Source organism: Haemaphysalis longicornis, unplaced genomic scaffold, assembly GCF_048455015.1.
Source record: "Haemaphysalis longicornis isolate Haplotype H1 unplaced genomic scaffold, Haemaphysalis longicornis Haplotype H1 scaffold_1, whole genome shotgun sequence".
NCBI classification, from domain to species: domain Eukaryota; kingdom Metazoa; phylum Arthropoda; class Arachnida; order Ixodida; family Ixodidae; genus Haemaphysalis; species Haemaphysalis longicornis.
In genome coordinates this window covers 51813186-51832713 of record NW_027526203.1, presented here as the reverse complement: position 1 = coordinate 51832713, position 19528 = coordinate 51813186, and the positions used below count along the sequence as shown (strand labels likewise).

Genomic DNA, 19528 nt, shown 5'->3' with positions numbered 1-19528 from the left:
CTCTAACGGCAAATAATATCCCTGCGGTTCAAAAAAAATTTTTTTTTCGCTGCTGTGTGTGGCTGTTTTATACCCTGTCCCTCCCTTAACACCACCTTGTCTCCCATATATTTTCCTAGTTAGCAAAGTTTTTCACTATTGTTGCTATGCTTCCAGTGTATTCTCTGGTACGTTGTGTTAGCGGTTTCTAATGGCTTCCAGGAATGCACATATAAGTACCATGTAAAATACCACATATAAAATAGATTTTACTTTCGAAATGTAAACTTGCTTGAGCGACTTACGTTTTGTGTGGAAGCCTTTAGCTTTTTCTCTTATGACAATGCTCCTAAAACCACTAACTCGGAATAAGCGGTTCAATCTAATAAGTGATGTAATGCCGATTCTGTTGCGTAATGTTTTATGGTTTTCGATGAACTCTGGAGCAGTCATCCTGAATAAGTTTCTTCGGCGATTAATTTAATTTTGTCTGATTTAGTATGTAGTGCAACTTAATTAACTGATGCTTCTTTCTCCCACACACCAATTTTTCCAGACCGTGTCCAGGTGCTGTACATTGATTACGGCAACCATGATATGGTAAAACTGGACTGCCTGCGACCCCTGCATGAAAGCCACGCGTCGGTGCCAGCCCTGGCCCTACACTGTGCCATCCCGTCGGTACGTCTCGCGGTGAAATTTGATAAGAAGTACAGTGGCAACGCCTCCGGCCAAGGCTGAATATTCAGAAGAGCGTTTATGCGATTGTCGTAACGGTCTGAGTGGTGCACAGGCGCGAGACACTTTGTTAGGCAGGAAAGATTAGGCGGACAATAAAATGCTTATTTGTCAACAAGATTACTAGGATTACAGCTTTTTTATCTATAATGTGATTAGTGAGGAGCACGCCTTCGTGTTAAAATTGAAATTTTGGCTTACATTAAACAGGGTAAGTTGGCACTTTTTATCACTGGAACTAACTGTCAAAGAGCAAAAAGTACATATAATTCCAAAGTTCAGGTAAGGCAAGGCTGCCTGTTTTAGAGATGAAGCTTATGAGGACACTAAAATTGCTCGTCCTACTAAATATGAAGCTGGCGTGAACAAACCAATAGGTCACTGAATAATTATTATCCTTGGACGAAAATGTTAAAGATCGAGCAAAATCAAATCTTGAAAAAGACGTAGAAATACAGAAATATTTCACTTGTTTATTCCTTGTAAACATTCAGAAAATTAAAATAAAAAAACGGCCATGTGGGTAAATGCTGATGTATTGTATTTGGCTGTACATACCTGAAGGATAAAAAATCAATTCAACTATACTTTCCTCCAGTTCTCCTAGAGCCATAGGTTTTCCGAATTTTTTTTTCTCAACAAAACATTGTTGCTACTACTGTGAGTGTACATTTCCTCGTATTATTTGACATTTCTATAGAAACTGACACTTCTAGAAATTGATTAGCAGTGAACAGCCTACACTATGACATATACATATATATACTTATATTTGCTTATATACTTCTACGAGGCCTCTTATCAGATCTCGGCATTAGGAGAAGCGTCACATTCCACTGATATCGGATATTCATTCCTACTTTTAGAAGCCGTACTTTAAATTTTCAAAGCACTGGTTAATACATCGAGACGAACGAACATGGTAGCTTGTCCTACTTTTTGGTCGACCCTTCATTTAAACCAGACATTTCTCCATCGCTTTTTCATAGTACAGAAATCCTCCGAGAAGCCTAGGCTTTGTGAATACAATAAACATCGCTGTTGCTAAATATGAGGGGCCGAGTTTTATTACCCAAAATAACGTGTTGTATGCTGCTTTCAGCTGGAAGATTTTACAGCGAAGTTCTCCAACGCTATGTTCCGGCGGATCTCGTGTCCGCGCAGAAACGTGTGCTTCAGCCTGGGTCGATTTTCAGTGTATGGTCAAAATTTGAGAATAAACACAAAACCTCCCAGGCCTCAATATTTTGCTCTAAAATGACCTATATTTCCCATGGGAAAGCTTTAAGGAGCTCTTCGTGTGTGTTTATACGTGGAGCCCTTTTTAAAGGTATTGGTGTAAGAGTCCTGATGATGATGGTTGGGGTTTTTTGGCGCAAGGCCACCTGGGGCAAAGAGCGCCAAACAAAAGTATCTAAAATAAAATAGTGGCTACTAAAGCCAAAACAACAATAAAATCAATTAACGGCATGGTGATGGCTGGTGTATAGGGCCAGATTTGATTATGCGTGATAGGAGATGAGGTTTAAAAAATTCACATCTGACAAGTACTCAAACACACGTTTAACGGAAAACATGGCATCGTCACCCAGAAACAAAGATGGATGTAGGGGGACATGTTGTCTGTAGAGTTCTCTGAAGTGTTTGTGTCGTGTTGTGTGAAGTGCCTTGCATGTTATTAGTATGTGCACTACGGATAGGGCCTCTCCGCACCTGCTGCACTGGGGTCTAGGAGATCCCGTCAGCAGATACGAGTGAGTTGCATGCGTGTGCCCTATCCGCAGCCTACCCAAGGCGACTTCTGTGTGTCTGTTGCGTGTGTCAGTGGTGTATGGTCCCAAGCGTGGTTTTATAGCGTGTAACTTGTTATCTGTCTGTTCACTCCAGTGTGTTTGCCATGTTCTACGCAAGTGTTGTCTTATGTGTGGCTTGAGGTCTGTATATGGTACGGTTGTTATGTCTACAGTGTTCCTGAGTGCAGCAGCAGCAGCCCTCTCATCTGCCAACTCGTTTCCAGCGATCCCAGCGTGTCCTGGGACCCAGCAGAGGAGCAGCTGATGCTTCTGCGCATACACAGACATGATAGATTTAAATACAAGATTAACTATGTGGTTTTTGGGGGGTATATGCGATGAAAGTGCGCGAACAACACTCAAGGAATCTGTGTAGATGATAGACTTTGGAATTTGATTTTCAAGTATGTGTCGTACAATCAATAAAATTCCATATGCTTCTGCTGAGAAAATTGTTGTGTGGACGCTCATGGTTCTGGCTGCACTGAAATTCGGACCATGAGCAGCGCAGGAGACCATAGTGGAGGTTTTAGACGCGTCACTGTAAAATTCTGCAAGTGGGTATTTAAACTGCAGAGACAGAAAGTGCTGCAGTATAGCAGCTCGCGGTACCCGATTTTTGTCAAGTTTCATAAAAGAAAGGTCGGAGGAAACAGGACGAACTTTCCAAGGAGGTAAAATGTCTGAAAAGGATGATCTGTACACGTCTAAAAACGAAGCGCTGAGATCCGAGGCTCGCTCTCTCACTCGAAGTGAAAAGGGCAGAGGAACGGACGGGCGATTTACAAAAAGCACAGATGTGGATGTGTCGTTAAAGACAGGATAAAAAGGATGGTTATTCAGCGATGAAATTTTAAAAGCATAAAGTAAGTCCATGTACGTCCGTTGGTTCTCAAGGCTCCACTTATTACACTCGGCATACAGACTCTCAACAGGGCTAGTACGAAAAGCACCCGACGCAAGCCGTAGCCCCAAGTGTAGCACTGGGTCAAGCATTCGCAACGCTGTTTTAGTCGCCGACCCATATACCACACTGCCATAGTCTAAACGAGACCCAACCAAAGCAGTATAGAGCCGTAGTAGGAGTTCTTTGTTGGATCCATATGATTGATGGGAGAGAACCTTAAGTATATTCATTGTTTTCAGACATTTATGTTTAAGTTCCTTGATGTGTGGAATGAATGTGAGTTTCTGGTCAAACACAACACCTAAGAACTTGTGCTCCTTGTTCACAGGAAGCGACACGCCATTGAGGGTAATGTCTGGGTCCGGGTGGACCCCGCGCTTCCTGGAGAAAACAACGCAGGAGCTTTTTGCAGGATTCAATTTAAACCCATTCCTGTCTGCCCAGCCGGCAAGCTTCTTGACACCGAGCTGGACTTGACGTTCGCATATTGATATATTACATGATTTAAAAGATATTTGCACGTCGTCTACATACATAGAATAAGAGATTGTTGGTGGCAGTGCCTTTCCAAGAGAGTTCATCTTTACTATGAAGAGAGTGCAACTCAACACGCCACCTTGCGGCACGCCGTTTTCTTGGACGTGGACCTTTGAGAGTGCACAACCAACTCTTACTCTGAACGTTCTCTCCGACAAATAACTTACAAGGGTGTTCAACATATTACCCGAAAGACCGAATGACCTGAGGTCACTAAGGATCCCATAACGCCAAGCGGTGTCGTAGGCCTTCTCGAGGTCGAAAAAGACAGTTAAGCAGTACTGCTTATGTACGAAGGCATCCTTGATGTACGAGTCAAGTGCAACCAGTTGATCGTTCGTCGATCGCCCCACCCTAAAGCCTGCCTGGCAACTCTCGAGAAGACCATTGTACTCGAGGAAGTACACGAGCCTGCGATTGATCATCTTCTCGAAGAGCTTGCACAGGCAGCTCGTCAGGGCTATTGGACGGTAACTTGAGGGGGACGACGGGTCCTTTCCCTCCTTCAAGAAAGCCACTACAATGGCCTCCCTCCAAGAGTGTGGAATGTGCCCCGAAAGCCATATTTTATTATATAGATGTAGAAGTGCTTCGAGTGTGTCTGCGTGTAGGTGTTGTATCATTGTGTATGTAATGTTGTCTGGGCCTGGAGCTGAGGGTTTACACGTGCTCAGAGCAGCCCTCAGCTCATGTAGTGAAAACAGGGAGTTGTAAGAAGTCTGTGATTTGATGTTATCGTGTAGGGACTTCTTTTCACAAGAGGCTTTGTACTTCAAGAAAGTGTTCGTGTAGTGTGCTGAACTGGACACGTGTTGGAAGTGTTGTGCGAGTGTGTCAGCCTGGTCTTCCAGTGTGTCCCCTGTTGTACTGACCAGGGGCAGGCTGTGTGTATGTTGTCCTTTGAGTTTGCGTATACGTGTCCATACCTTGCGTGTGTCTGTGTACGAGTTTATAGATGTTATGAATGAGTGCCAACTCTCTCGTTTTGCCTCACGGCGCACACGTTTTCCTAACGCCTTGGCCCGTTTGAACAAAATGAGGTTACCCGACGTGGGGTACCGACGAAGGACACCCCACGCCTTATTCTGGGCCTCTCGCGCCCGCCTACAGTCCTCATTCCACCACGGCCTCCGCTGGTTGCGCGGGGCACCAGAGGCGTGGGGAATGGACTTTTCGGCGGCGTCGAGGATGTGCGCCGTAAGCAGTTGGGTAGCTTCTTCAACGTGTAGGTGTCCTATGGATGTGTGGTGTAGTTGAGATGTCTCTGTAAATGTATTCCATGTAGCTCTTGCTTCATTAAACCTTTTATGGGAAGATGGACTGCTTGGGCCTGTACCTATGTACGTTAATGAAGTAGGGAAATGGTCACTACCATATGGGTCCGTGGCCACACCCCACTCAAGACATGGAAAGAGAATTGCCGAACCAATAGCCAAGTCAAGACATGAGTATGTGTTGTGTCCTATGTTATGATATGTAGGCTGTTTATTGTTGAAAAGGCATGCTCCAGAGGATGTAAGAAACCTCTCTATCAGGCGACCCCGGGCATCCGTACGAGAAGAGCCCCAAAGAGAATTGTGAGCATTAAGGTCGCCTGTTAGAATGTACGGTTCGGGCAGCTGGTCAACCAGCGCCTCGAAGTCAGAGCTTAAAAGTGTAACATCAGGAGGAATGTAGATGGAGCATACCGTTATCAACCTATTAAATATTATTAAGCGTATTGCTACAGCCTCAAGGACAGTATTCAAGGTGACAGGGTGGCATGCTAAGGATTTTCGGGCGATTATGGCCACACCGCCAGAAGAGTGTGTGCAGCCATCCCTGTCTTTCCTGTATACCAGGTAACTATTCAAGAAATTTGTGTGTTTGGAATTCAGATGTGTTTCCTGGACACACATTAAACTTGGCTGGTTGGCATGCAGAATCTCATGCACGTCGTCAAGATTATTCAGCAGGCCTCTGCAGTTCCATTGAACAATATTTTCTCTTCCCATTATTTAGTGTGAGAGCTACTGGAGTGTGTATGTTTATGTGTCGTCTTTCGGGGCTGTGACTCTTGGATTGGGCTTTTTGGGCGGCCTATCTGAAGGCTTGGACGTCGGAGGCCTCTCCTTGCGCTGCGTTGCAGGCAAGAACGGCACGACGTCCATCTCGTCGTCCGATGTCCTGGGTGTGCCCGTCGAACCGGGCCCCCCGGACTTGGCCCCCCTTCGGGGGCCCTTCGTTTGACCCGCCACCGCTGGTGGTGTCGGAGGCACCAGAAGTGGCACGGGCGGTGCGGCGGCGGTGGGAGCCGGTGCGGGGCTCGTGGTGTCCATGGCACACTCCAACGCACTGGACGATGGGGAGGCACGGACGGGAGCGGCACCGGTCCCGACAGAAGAGGTTGCCACCACAACCGCTGCTGCCTCAGCAAGCGGCGTGGTGGCGGGTTGGGCGGCCAGAGGCAACCCAGGGAGGGGGGGCGGGGGCGGGACCAGGTCCGACTCGCGGTACTGGGTCCCTGCCGAAACTAGACGCCGCTCCGCCCCCCGGCGAGCTGCGTCGGCATACCTCCCCAGGGGGAAAGAGGCGAACCTCTTTCGCGCCTCTGGGAAGGTAAGATTCTCAGTCACTTTAACCTTGATGATCTCCTTCTCCTGTTTGAATTTCTCGCATGTTCTAGAGTAGGCCCCGTGGGGTCCCTTGCAGTTCGCACAGATGAGGGTTTGCGATGGGCAGTTGTCAGATGCATGATCATGTTGTGCACACTTGGCGCATGTTAGTCGACCACGACAAGCATTAGTGCCATGTCCAAACCGCTGACACTTGTAGCAGCGGCGTGGGTTCGGCACGTAGGGTCGGACCGGACATCTCAGGAAACCTGCGCTGACCGACTCAGGAAGTGTTGAGCGGTCAAATGTCAAGATTATGTGTTTAGTTGCTATTATTTGGTCGTTTCGGCGTATCGTGATTCGCCGCACTGCTGTCACGCCCTGATCACGAAGGCCGTCGAGCAGATCTGCTTCAGTCTCATTTATTAGATCTCTATCAGAGATGACGCCCTGGCAGCTATTCAGACTGCGATGGGGCGTGATCTTGATGTCGACATCGACCATGCGCGTTTGCTTCAAGAGGTTACAGGATTGTTGTTTGTTTTGGACTTCAATTAGGACTTCTCCGGTTGTGAGCTTTTTAGCCTTGTACGATTTGCCTACAAGGCTTTCAAGAAACTTGGAAATGAGAAAGACAGACTGGGACGTGACGGGTTTTGATTTATCTAGGGATTCCATTACCAGGAAGCGCGAGAAATTATCGGGCCTTGGAATGGAGATCGAAGACAAAGGAGGAAAAGATACTTCGGTGCGGCCCCTTTTCAGGGACCGATCACGTTTGGAGGGGGGGTTTGAAAATGCCATATGATACATTGGAAAGCAGGGGACGGGGGTACTTTCTTCCACAACCTTACCCTGATAGCTGAGGAGGTCCCGGAGCTCCCTGCCTGGTAAACAGACAGGGAGCCCATCCGCCGGAGCTTGACCTGGGCTCCGACGGCCACCGTTCGTGGTTTCTAACCCTCCACCTATAAACACATTGCCACGGTTGGATCCAGCGTATGTTTGGGGGCTCGGGGTCCGCGGTATCGCCAGTACCGTCACCAAGATTGCTCAAGGTGCCCCGTGCGGGGGGTGTAAGAGTCCTGCTTTTCAACATTCTCTGTTGCATTGCGAAACATGGCCATCTACGGAAAGTGTATGGTTACAGCCCCACTGTACCCTCCTAATGACAACCACTTCCTTTTCAGGAGTCGTGTATACACTTCGCCACTCGCGGGATCTCTGTCCTTCCTAACATTGCATAATTTTTGAGCTCTTCAGCAGCCACCTGGGCCGCGCACCAGAGCCTGCGCCGTGGCTGGCGTAGGCTACCTGTAGTGAAACGTCACTGTGCCTTCCCACCAATCGTGTGTGTCCTTAGTCTGTGACGTAGGAATCACACCATGATCGTTATAATTAACACATAGTAAATCTTCCATACAGCTACATCCCAAGATAGGAAATCCAACCGGACCACCAGCTTCACTGGATTTCCCTACTGGCGAGGAGGGGGAACGGGCCAGAAGTTTTTGTTGGATGTTTCACAACTGAATTTGGCTTAGTGTCACTGAGCTTGACAAAGAGTTTGACAGGCGCACTTCCTCTGCAGGTGGCTCCGATTGGTTCCACGGACGTGTGGCCTTGTGCTGCTGTGCACCAGTTCCAGATCATGCTCAATGACGCAGATGAGCTGCACGCCAGATTTCAGTGGCGGGACGGTCTGACAGGGGGCTACGTCGTGGACTTGCTAAGCACGCCTGCTGTCGGCCAGGCCAGGGCCGACTTGTCGATGCAGTTCCTTTCGGACTGTGTCGACACCATGAGTCGCCTCCTGGTGAGCTGGTCGGTAGTGCGCGCGGATAAGAAGTCATTCGTTCATGTTTCCGAAACCTGGTTTCCGAGAGTTCATTCTGCCCCTATTCTTTCTGCTAGAGAACGGCCTTTCGCAAAACATCGAAATGGTGTTGGTTTAAAGTGAAATATTACGATGTAGCCATAGTGCTCTTGTTTTCCAGGCGAATACGAAGCGTGTAATGGTTTTTTTTTTTTCGAAAATCCTGGGGTCATCTCTTCGGCGATTTTTACAACAAAATAGTAAATTTACAAACTCGTAGATTATGCTTTAGTACCCATCTCAAAGTACAAAAAGGAAACCTCGTTTCAATGCTTTTAAAAGACATTCCTATGGCATGAAACGAACATAAGAAAACCTATTCTGGTGTCCTTAATATCATTGACATTAGGTTTTTGTAAATGCAAGCGTCATATTGCGTGGTGAACCCAAACAGAACTTTTTTAGCATTATGATGGTCAGAGTGTGAAAGTAGTTGTCAAATGATCTCACAGTAGGGGGGAAAGTTCGCACAGCAAGAATTAGTGCAAATGTAATGAAGTTTTTTCTGGTTCTATGAAATAAGTGGTGCATGTGGGAGAGACGACGTAAAGCACAAAAACAAACCTGATTTACAAAACCTCGCAGAAAGGCATTCCCCGTGATAGAATCGTGATCGCGTTGCTTCCCTCGCTTGTGGCCCCGTGCTCAATTTTTAACAACGCTTGAAATATATATTTAATATGAAAGCCTCCTTCTACGAAAAAGCGTAGCTGTTGTTGCTGATGTACTGTCAAGTAGCAGCCACCGCAATGAAGTGTGAATACAAAATAAGGGTAGTCCGATGGCATTTGAACCCGGGTCGGCACAATAGCATTCAAGTGTTCCAAAAACGTTTTATGTACTCATGTTTCTCGTGTAAAAGAAAAATTGTGTTTGTTCCCTTCTTCCTTAAGAAAAGGATGAAAAATTTCAAGAAAAGATGAGCGCTCGTATGATTAACCCGTGAACAGTTAATTCCGCAATGTGCAGGTAGGTTTTTTTTTATATAGATGGATGTGGGCAGAGGTTTCTAAGGCATGATCAGGTTATGAGGATAGGCAAATGGAAGCTCTAGGGGGGAGTTGCTTCGGTGCCGAGTGGACGCGAGACGCCTAAAGGCGCCTTGCTGCTGCCAGATAGACGCAGGCCACAGCGATATTGTGGGTGAGCCTTTTTCTGCTATATAAAAAGCCGATGAATTTAGTCACAGGGACGTTGTGGGTGAGCCTTTTTCAGCTACATGAAAGCCGATGAATTCAGTCTGCTGTAGCAAAAGCTAAAGTCGTTTTATATACCATGTAAAGCAGTACACATCTTTCCAAGGATATATTTGGCAGGCATATAAGACGGGGCATTTGTAGGTTGTATAAAGCCGTAATTTGATGTGTCCCAGTTTACTGGTACAATAGCAAATTTGCGTAATCAAATTTCAAAACAGTGTGACTTCATTTGGACCCAAATTAACTAACCCGCCCTTCGCTTCGATATTTGAAAGTATCGAGAATCCGCGCACTCGTAAACGTTCCGGTGCTGACCTTTACGGAAATAGGTATGGGTTCAGGTGCATTAGTCAGCCAGCCGGGTCAGTGTAGCTATTTCTGCTCCCCACTAGGGAGACAGGAATGACAAACTTTTCACGTGAAAGCAGGCAGGTTGTATGATATGTAAGAAACATTTTGGGCCGAAGCACCTTAGTGGCTCAGGACGTCGGCGTCTCCCGTCGTCTCATGTAGTCACGATACTAAAACACCATACACTCGTTTTGTAACGCCTCGCGCTACTTCTTAGCATACTTGTTAGCTTGCTGCGGCATGTGACGCAAAAAAACTTACGGCCAGTCTCTCTATGATTTATTTGCTTAAATCCGGTTCAACGCAAGAGACGGCGCCACCGTTTTGCAAGCACGCTATTGCTCCTCCCACTGGCGCTTCTCCGGCGCCCCATCAGCGCGGCAAGAGTGAGAGACTTACAATCTTTGAATACTCGTATACACTCGGTGCTTCGCCCCTTTCCAGGTTTCACGTTAGAGGAGAAAGACCGGAATTTTTTTCTTTTGTCTCAGGTTCCCCAGACTGCAGTGCACCCCGCTGGCGCCACACCGGCGCCCAAAGCACTTCCGGTCAGAGCACTTCCGGTCCAAGAACTTCCGGAACCCCATCTTTCTCCTCCTCTGGCTGCTGCCCGCCCGAGTTTGGGACGTGCAGTTCAAATTCCACCGGCTGTCCTTCCTCAAACAGACAAAATCCCCATTCGCATCACGGTAATCGTCAATCCAACGGAATTCTACGCAATTGTGCATGCGGAAGACGACTGGGAAAAGGTGGGCTTTTCTTCTTTTTTCCTCTTTGTCTACTTGGTGTATTTATTCGTTCGTGGTGTGGGCTATTTGCGGATTTCCATTTTTGTCAGAAGGCAAAGCACACAGATGCATGCGCCATCTAACGGCGTTCCTCGTACTTAGGCATTTCTTCTTTTGATACCTGCTGCTGTAGAAAGCTTCTTAATCGCATCGGGTTGAGTAGAAGCATGTGCTGCCGCAGCGAGCATGGGGGTAGCCCCTGTTCAAGTCTTTTAAACTGTCGGTTTTCAAGGTGAAAGGCATAACAACTCGAGATACGAAAAAGCAGAAGTGTTTCCGGTTCAGAAATGGGTCACCATGGTCAAGGATAAGAAATACTCCCAAAAATGTCGGTATTAACTTCTTCCGGGGTGCGTGTGTGAATTGATTTCAATAAAAGAAATCTATGAGGTTAAAGACTGAATTTCATACACTTTAAATCGTATGGGAATCGAAACTGGGCAGTACGAGTAGGGTCCGACTGCTTTACCGCCTAGCTACATGAGCACCGTGCAGCGGACCGACAAATGGTAACCTGATGTAGGCATCGCTGACGTCATATCACGTGGCTGGTCACGGGACGGCAACGGAATATTACAGGTACACTAACTTACAGAGAAATGTGTTTCTGGGGAGACTGTGTCATGATGTGTCGCCAGTCTGCCTGTAGAACCAATACGCACTAAAACACCAAGGAACAAAAGCGAAGAGAAAGGCGCAAACAGGCTGTATCAGTAAAAAGTCGGATAAGTACCGCTGCCAGAGCCCCTAAAGCTTTCTGCTCACGTCAAAGCACGTGCGCAGATGTTAGTGCATTCAGGAATTTTCTTTCCGGAACAAATTCAGGCCTAATATTACCATTCCGGGAAAGCTATTTTCCTTCACCTTCTTGTCCTTTAAAACATATCTTTAAACCACCTAAAGTAGACCACTTTTACCATGCCTCATTTCCTGGCGTTCTTTAAGCTAGCTTTCCTTTCTGTATTCATTCAAATATCCCCTGAATCACAATTCTGATTCGCAACACGCTTAGAGGGTCTCGGTTCTGGCAATAGTGGTGCAATAGGTAGCGTACGAGGGTTACCCGCAAGTTCACCGCTCCTGACGCCCGTATGTTCTAGATTTCGGCTCGCGCTGAAGATCCCCAGGTGGTCAAAATTAACCGGGAACCCTCCACTACGGCACACCTCCATAACGTGTACAGTTTCGGAGCGGTAAATACCATAACCGATCAAACAATCAAAGTTTACCGCCCCTTACTCGTCATAGCACTCTGTCACGGCCCAGATTACGGTGCCGGTATTTTCAGCTTGAGTTTTCGCAGCGGCGCTGGGTACCTTACCACGTCTAGCAAACAATTACATCCGCATAAAGAGCTAAGAAACGTGAAGGCATTACTGCATTCCTGGAACTCTGTCTGGCATGGAATCACGCCAGCATTCCAAGGTCCCACCCGAAAGCATGTTTCTATTCCGTTTGCCTTTCTTCCCAGTCTTTCAAAAATACATTTATTCCACCGGAAAAAAATTAACTACTCCCCTATGGCTAAACAGAAGACATGTACTGATGTACTATTAGCGGCATACAGAACTCCCTGGTAAGAGTGTTGTTATGTAAGCCATGGTTTTACGTCACTGGACGACTCATTTACCATTTTGTGTTTCATGGTCGCAGACGATGGAAGATATGCAGAAGCGCCTGGCCTCCTGTGCTGTGTCCAGCTCCCCACCTATGGTGGATGAGATTAAAGAGGGAACATTCTGGACATGCCGCTTTGATCCTGACGGGCACTGGTACCGGGTGCGGGTGACGAAGAGTGCCTCAAAAGACCGCAATGTGAGTGTTGGGAGAGCTGTATACGCGTATGAACGAAACTTTTCCATATGGTATTGAGGGTGTTTGATGATTCCGTCGATTTAAAGAATACTGGCACCTAAGTTTGATCGATGCTGATGTAGTTTACTTTGAAAACATATATGCGCGAAGTATTTGAGGACGCTATTCCTTATCGCCATAGACACCAGCAGGCTCATGATATATATTTAGGTGTACGGCTTCTTATTCGTCGACCCCTTATGCTTCATACTGTGCCGTTTGTTCAGAGATGGAACTGTACAAGTTGAAGCAGGAAATGCAGTCCTCGTCGCGCTGGCCGCGCACCACAGCGACTTGAAAATTGCTACCTTTCTGAAAGGAGCCAAGTCTTTCGTTTACAAAGTGCGGATGGAGGTCGTGTGCTGTGGCGCTGGTGTGGCAGGTTTAGCGGAAAGGAAAACGCACAGTCAGCGGACAGACGTCGTCAGAACTCCTTAGTTTCACCGGCGGTGGTGTTATCCGTCCTCTGCAATGACGTCAATGGCATACTGGCACACTTTTTTGCAGGACTCCGCGTTAATGCTGAAGGGTACGTGGATGTGCTTGGATAGAGAGTGTTTAGAAAGAAAGGGGATATGTCTTTCAGCAAGATTTGGCTCCTGCGCACACCGCCTGCGTAACCCAATAGTGCCCGGCTGACTTCTACGGCCCTGTCACTCCAAAACTGGTGGCCTCCCAGCTCTCCAGATTTAAATCCTCTTCCCCACTATGTCTGGGGCATCGTTAAGAGAGAGGCCAACAAAGGACCGCATAATACAAAATACTCGCTTACGGCTGCCATTTCTAAATAAACGGCAAACATCTCTAAGGAGAACCAGATCCGTGCATGCAGCCGTTTGCGAAGCCGAATCGAATCATTTATTGCTGCCGATGGCAGATTCATTGAGTAGTTTTGGAATTAAACCATAACAGAAGTACTTCGCAAAGTTTGGTGAAAATACGTCTGATTTTGCTGGAGATGTTCTGTTGTGCCTCACACCAACGTTCTGTTCTCAAATACCTCGCGCACCCGGTATATACCAACAAGCCATTCTCGGGATACGAGCGTGAAATGTATCTTGGAACCGCTATTAACTAATATAACTGCCACAAGGCCGGGAGAGAGAGAGAGAGAAAATCTCTTTATTGAAGAAGGAAATTCAGAATAATGGGCCAACATGCGTACGTCGACATGCTACTCAGCAGGAAGGGGAATGCTGAAAAGATAGATGATTTCGAAAAAGAGTAGTAGAGGAAAGGAGAAAATGAAGAGATAGCAACATTAACAGGGACATAGTATGTAGCGAGGGGGCTACGTATGCAGGGCTTTCTGCTGAGATGTGGTAAACGGTTGCTAAGCCATTCTCATATTGGCCACGTCGATGAAGATTTGCGGTGTAGACGCTTCCAACCTGAGTGGAGTCCGCCCCTTCATGCTCAGTGACATGCTTATATTGGTAGGGAACGTAATTTACCAGCAGCCGCATACAAAAAATGACGAAGCTAACATTTTGGTGGGGCTTGTGGCTTCTCTTTTCCTCTTTCCGCCTTTTCCTCCACTTCCCTTATTTGTAGGCAGTGGCGATATTTGTAGGTTAGCCTCCTCTAGTTTGGGGAAAGGTTGGTTTGCAGCACAGCAATTTAGACGGGAAACGCCCGCTCACACTGTTTATTTCCGCACAAAGCGTTGTTTTCACCTGCGCGGAAAAGAAAGTGGGCTCTTCTGCGGAAATATCGTGCATGGAGGCTGTCATAAATGCAGTGGGATTTTTTTAATCAGAACCTGAAGTAAACGTAGAAATGTCTTCAATTTGAACAGGAATTTTGTTACCGCAGAAAAGTCTCGTTTGCGGAAAAGTCTCGTTTAAAAATCGCGGCACTCCTGGTGTTACTGTTTGTTTGAAACGTAATTCTTTAAAGGCTGTTGTTGATTTACGGGGTTGCTTCAAAGTTCCGCATAATTATACATCAGGTCCCATGACAAATCTGTGCACAAGCACGGTTGGCTAGGTGCAAAGCTACCACGGAAGCAGTTGTCTCAACCTTGAATAGTGATGTAGACGTGTTATTGTTTACTCAACAGCCTTTACATTTTTGCGCGACATTTCAACCGTGTACATCAGTTCGGGACTGATGGAAGCCTCGGTGCATGAGAATTTTATGCAGATGTGCAACCGGGACAGAGCTGAGTTTGGAACGCACGTTGGCACTCCTTTAGAGCGCATGAAGTCTCTTAAGATTTAAGCACAAATTTAGGTGTATCGCCCAGCTCTTGCGAGTGTCTGTTTCCTCTTTCCACCTAAGTGACACAAATCAGTGTCAAGAGCGGAATAAACTGCTTCAATGTATTTGCGGGATTGTTCAAAGTGTGTGCCCGACCCACCTGTATTCTGGCTCAGTGCCCGTTCGTTGTTTTTATTTTCCCCCGGCAGCAACGAGCCCAGGTTCACTTCGTGGACTATGGGAACTCTACCCTGGCATCCGTTTCCAACCTCCGGCCGCTGCCCTGCCACCTTGCTACTTTGCCCGCGTGTGCGCACCGCATGGCCCTGTCCTCGGTGGCACCCCGAGGTGTGGGTGGCGAGTGGGACAGGGAGGCCATCGAGTTCTTCGTCGCCCACACAGGCTTCGACGCAGTGTTTGAAGCCAGGAGGAAGGGACGGCGAGATCTGGGGTGAGGACACCTCGAGAAACGGGAGTGCAAAAGCATTTCTCTGGGCCCGATCTTAAGCCAACAACGACGAATTTTACGTTTCTTTTACAGATAATATTGCGTTTCGTAAGAACGATCGGTGACTATCGTTCCACCGCGTTAATTTCTACCGTGCACGGCGACACGAGTGGTTTAAATTGATCCGCAGCACCCCTAAGTATAGTTCGCAGTTTTTTTATTTTTGATTGATTGATTGTAGGTTTAACGCGCCGATGCAACGCAGGCGATGAGGCGCGCGAGTCAACGCAGAGAAGCTTATCGCGAAAAGCACACCAAGCATGTAACGAGCCAAGAAATACAATTCACTTACTGAAATCTAGATCGGAGGAAAGCCCTGCAAAGTCACCGCGTACGCCACGCCGCCGCAAAAGCCTAACGAACGTTGATCAGGTACTCGTCGAGATCATCTCGAGCAATAACAGAGGGTGGGGAAGCGCATTGCTATTAAACGTCAAGAGTTGCCTACGCAAGGAAGATAGCTTTACGAACTTGTTTCGCAAACCAATTGACATTGCAAGGCGCCAAACACTTTTAATAGTAGGTGACTTCAATGCACTCTACCAAACATGGGGATACAAGCGGGGAGCAATCGAATGACGTAATCTCTGGCTGGAAGCAAAGCAGGAGGGGCTGTCTCTGGTCACAACCCCGCGCTCCTCACTAGGATAGGATTGCAAGTTCGCGAATTCTTCCGTAGAATGCGACTACGCGAAACGCTACCGCGCGTACTCCCGTGTAGGCAACACAGGGAAAATCAAACAGCACGGGAAATCTCGAAGAAAACATGACTCCATATTCACCTAGCACAGCCTCGTTTTAAACACATTTCCACGGGCTAACCCTCATCTCCTGAAATTGTCGGTGATTTCCTCCCTTATGAGACTACAATTCCTCCGATACAGAGCCGGTGTAGCCGACGAAGTGGGAATATCTTATCATCCAGCAGAGGGCGCGGGATCAAGCGCGCGGGCATGAACCACATTTCGATCCATCGTGAAGCGGCGCACTTGAGTAGACGACGTAGCCAGTACCCCTTTACAAAGCATGTTTCTAGAGTGGAAGCACCACATGATTTGGCAACAAGTCAGTGGCGCATAAGGAACCCCGTCAGGCGCTAGGTGGCGCCTTCGGCGCGGCAGCCGTCGAGATTCGTGGAAGTAACGGTTATTGCCGGTTTGGTTAATTGCCGCAGTGTCAACTTGTGATTACAGTTCGTTCATGGTACACACTTGTCGTGTCAATTCGTCTGCGTCGGCAGCTCGACAAACCACGATGTAAAGCGACCAGGTCGAAGAGGTACGTGGTGCGAAGACAGGCTTGGTGCACGCGCGCATCATGCAAGGCTCATCCGGCTTCGGAGACGGCGTTTAACACGCACGAAGATCAACCAGCGTCTCCCAGCGTTATTACACGCGCGGATAAAATTCACCCACTCTAGTTGTACGGGACAGCACCGCATGATTCATCCAAGGGCATCGTACGCGGCGTCCCACTCCACTTCACGGAGGCCGAGATTATTACTAATACGCACCAAACTGAAGAAATATACGGTGTAAGCAGACTAGGCCAAACCACGACAGTCATCCTGACTTTTGCGGGTGCAAAAAACCCATACTACGTACGACTCCTTGGCGCGAAATATCCATGCTCGATTTAAGAAACGGCAATTCCTGTTTTTCCACCTGCCACGAGGTCGGACATCGTTCTACGGCATCCCCTCACGCAAATCTACGAGTCTGTCACCAATGCGGGATCCGCAGCGCTGTCCCAGACCACCAATGCTCACCCACCTGTGGCCTGGTCCCTCATCTCTCTCGCTCACCTGGTTGCACCACACGCTACGCAGAACCCTACATTCTGCGACAACGACGGTTCCGACAAGCTAGGGCTGCTTGTCGGGAGCCACTGCGAGACCCAACTCCACCCCGTGGTCGCTGGAGAGAACGGCCTGCTACCCCGGCGTCGTAACGGAGGAGCCGATCCCACACCAGAGGACCTGCTGCACTGCCATCGACCTAGGCACCTCATAATTCTCTGTGTCCGGACGGGTAGCAACCACGGCGCATCGAGAGCTACAGAGACATTACCCAAAACCCCAAGTCAACATCGTGTGGACCCGTGCCCACACCTCACTGACTGGTAACAATTTCGCCTATTTCTGGATTTTCTTATATACCATGGCTTCAAATATATTTTGTCACATCGCACACTTGTTGCAGACTACGGGTCCAGCGTGACTGAGGGCCTAGCGTAACGAGCTCTATTGCCCACACTAATTAGCTCGAAACAACCGGCAGGAACATGGACCCACCGATGGAGGGCGCTGATGAAGGAGGCGGCGCATCTGTTCCAGAGGGCAGCAGCAACACGAAGCAAGCGCGTCCTTGCCGGGGCCTCAACATGAGTCATGGATTCCTAAGCGACATCCAACCCACCCAAATGCTGCGTCCTCGCGTTGAGTGTAATTTAAATGTTGAATTGTTAAGGATTTCAAGCTACACCGAAGCCCAGCCAAGGGAAAGAGTGAGTGAGTGTGAGAGGGAAAGAGGTTCCCAGCCTGCACCACATATGTATCGCAGGGAAAGAAAGGGTACCGAAACTTTCAGCGTTCTTTGAGTTAAACATCTACAATATTGACTGTAACACGTTCGAAATATTCCGTGTACCGGCACCCATCGCGGTATTTCAAAACGCCCAGCCTGGAGCACAGTACCCTTCTACGGCTGCACTTCTGATGGCGCACCGTCTTATACTTTTTGCATGCAAAGAGACGCAGTATTAAGACAAACACAGCGTGCATTTGTGGACATACCTAGTGGTTACGAGTTACGTCGGAAATGGAGCAAGAAATTGTGGAACCGTGTTTAAACCAGGATTTCTATACTGCCAAGCTCAAAAGCTTCATTAAACCGCTGATGGGTTGCCCATAGCACACGAATATTTGAAGACGGCTTCGCCTCCACTATGGTCTCCGTCTCGAAAACACCGTGGCGATCTTTCCTCAGTTCACCGCGGTGCAACCCCCCTCTCCCGTGCCCTGTGTACAAACAGTTCGCCTGTGACTCACTTAGCCTGCGTTCTTCCCTTTCAACGAAATTGGTTTAGAGGGGCTCTACTGCACGGGTAAGAACGGTGTCTGGTGTAAAGCATTACGACTTCCTTTTTCGTAAAACTTGCTACTTCGTGATCTTCTATTGGTGTCGAGTACCGAAGCCGGTTACGTCGGCTGTTTTTCCAGCGCGTCAAGAAAAAAGGAAGGATAAAAAAAGCAGGCAGCCTACGCATAAAACTGCATTCTCTATCTGAGTGCTCATATTCCGGTTTCCTGCATTTATGCTTTTATTTTCTCTCCACTTTTGTTTCCCCGAATATAAAAAATTGGACATTTGAGAGTACCAAGACGAAAAACTACGAGATAATTACAGTCGCCAATAGCCATCGTAAATCAGCGCATTTTCCGCTATTGTAGCCCTGCCTTAATTGGAGTATACATATGTGAGTGCTACGGTGGTGCAAATGAGAGCAGCCCAACCCTCCAGAAATTATCATTGCAAAATGACTGCTATTTGGTGTCCAGTGAGCTCCCAACATTCGTTACTACGTATTCCAGTGAGGCCCTTTCCGCAGGCGAACCTCATTTCGATCGTTGTGTAAGCATCCTAGTCTAGTGTGCGGCACAACACAACGTCGGTGATGCCGGCCGCTTATTGTCGCGGTATTAACACCGCAGCTATTTAGGTATTAACAAAGGAACTGTTTAGCGGCTCGGAATAATCGGCAATGATGCCCGTCACGCCAGCCGAAGGTACCCCGCCCGTCCGACACATGGCGCCAACGGCTCGATGGCGGTACAGTGCAAGCTCTAGAAAAGCGACGCACGTCCACCTGCCGCCCTATATATGCAAAGGTCAACTACCTCAACCCTGTTCGTGAGCTTCCAATACCTACATACCACAGAGAATGTGGCTGCGAGATACCCCCAACTCTGAGTGAGGTCGACGCCAGCGTGCCTTAGTCGGAAGTACTGATGTCGTAGTCAAACGAAAGTGTGCCATGCACGATCGTGAGGGGCCAGGCTACTTCGGCCGTACGTGCCCAAAGCCGGCCAGCCACCTTTGAACCATTACAGTGGGCAAGAAGTGGTCTCAATACGATGCGACGGCCATTCAGAGGACGAGCTCCGCTCGTGCACGGGAGCACGCTGTGCACTACTTGCCCCT

General features: G+C 48.0%; 1 protein-coding gene and 1 long non-coding RNA gene across 2 annotated transcripts in view; one reads left to right on the top strand and one right to left on the bottom strand.

Moving 5' to 3' along the window:
- The window catches only part of LOC144164107 (uncharacterized), a 189152-nt gene that overhangs the window by 27610 nt on the left and 142014 nt on the right, over positions 1-19528 (bottom strand). The window lies entirely within an intron of this gene.
- LOC144174053 (tudor domain-containing protein 1-like) lies at positions 577-15273 on the top strand. The gene is made up of 5 exons (XM_077702474.1): positions 577-660; positions 8140-8364; positions 10466-10723; positions 12416-12577; positions 15028-15273. Exons 1-5 carry the CDS (start codon positions 577-579, stop codon positions 15271-15273), a joined length of 975 nt encoding a protein of 324 aa, XP_077558600.1.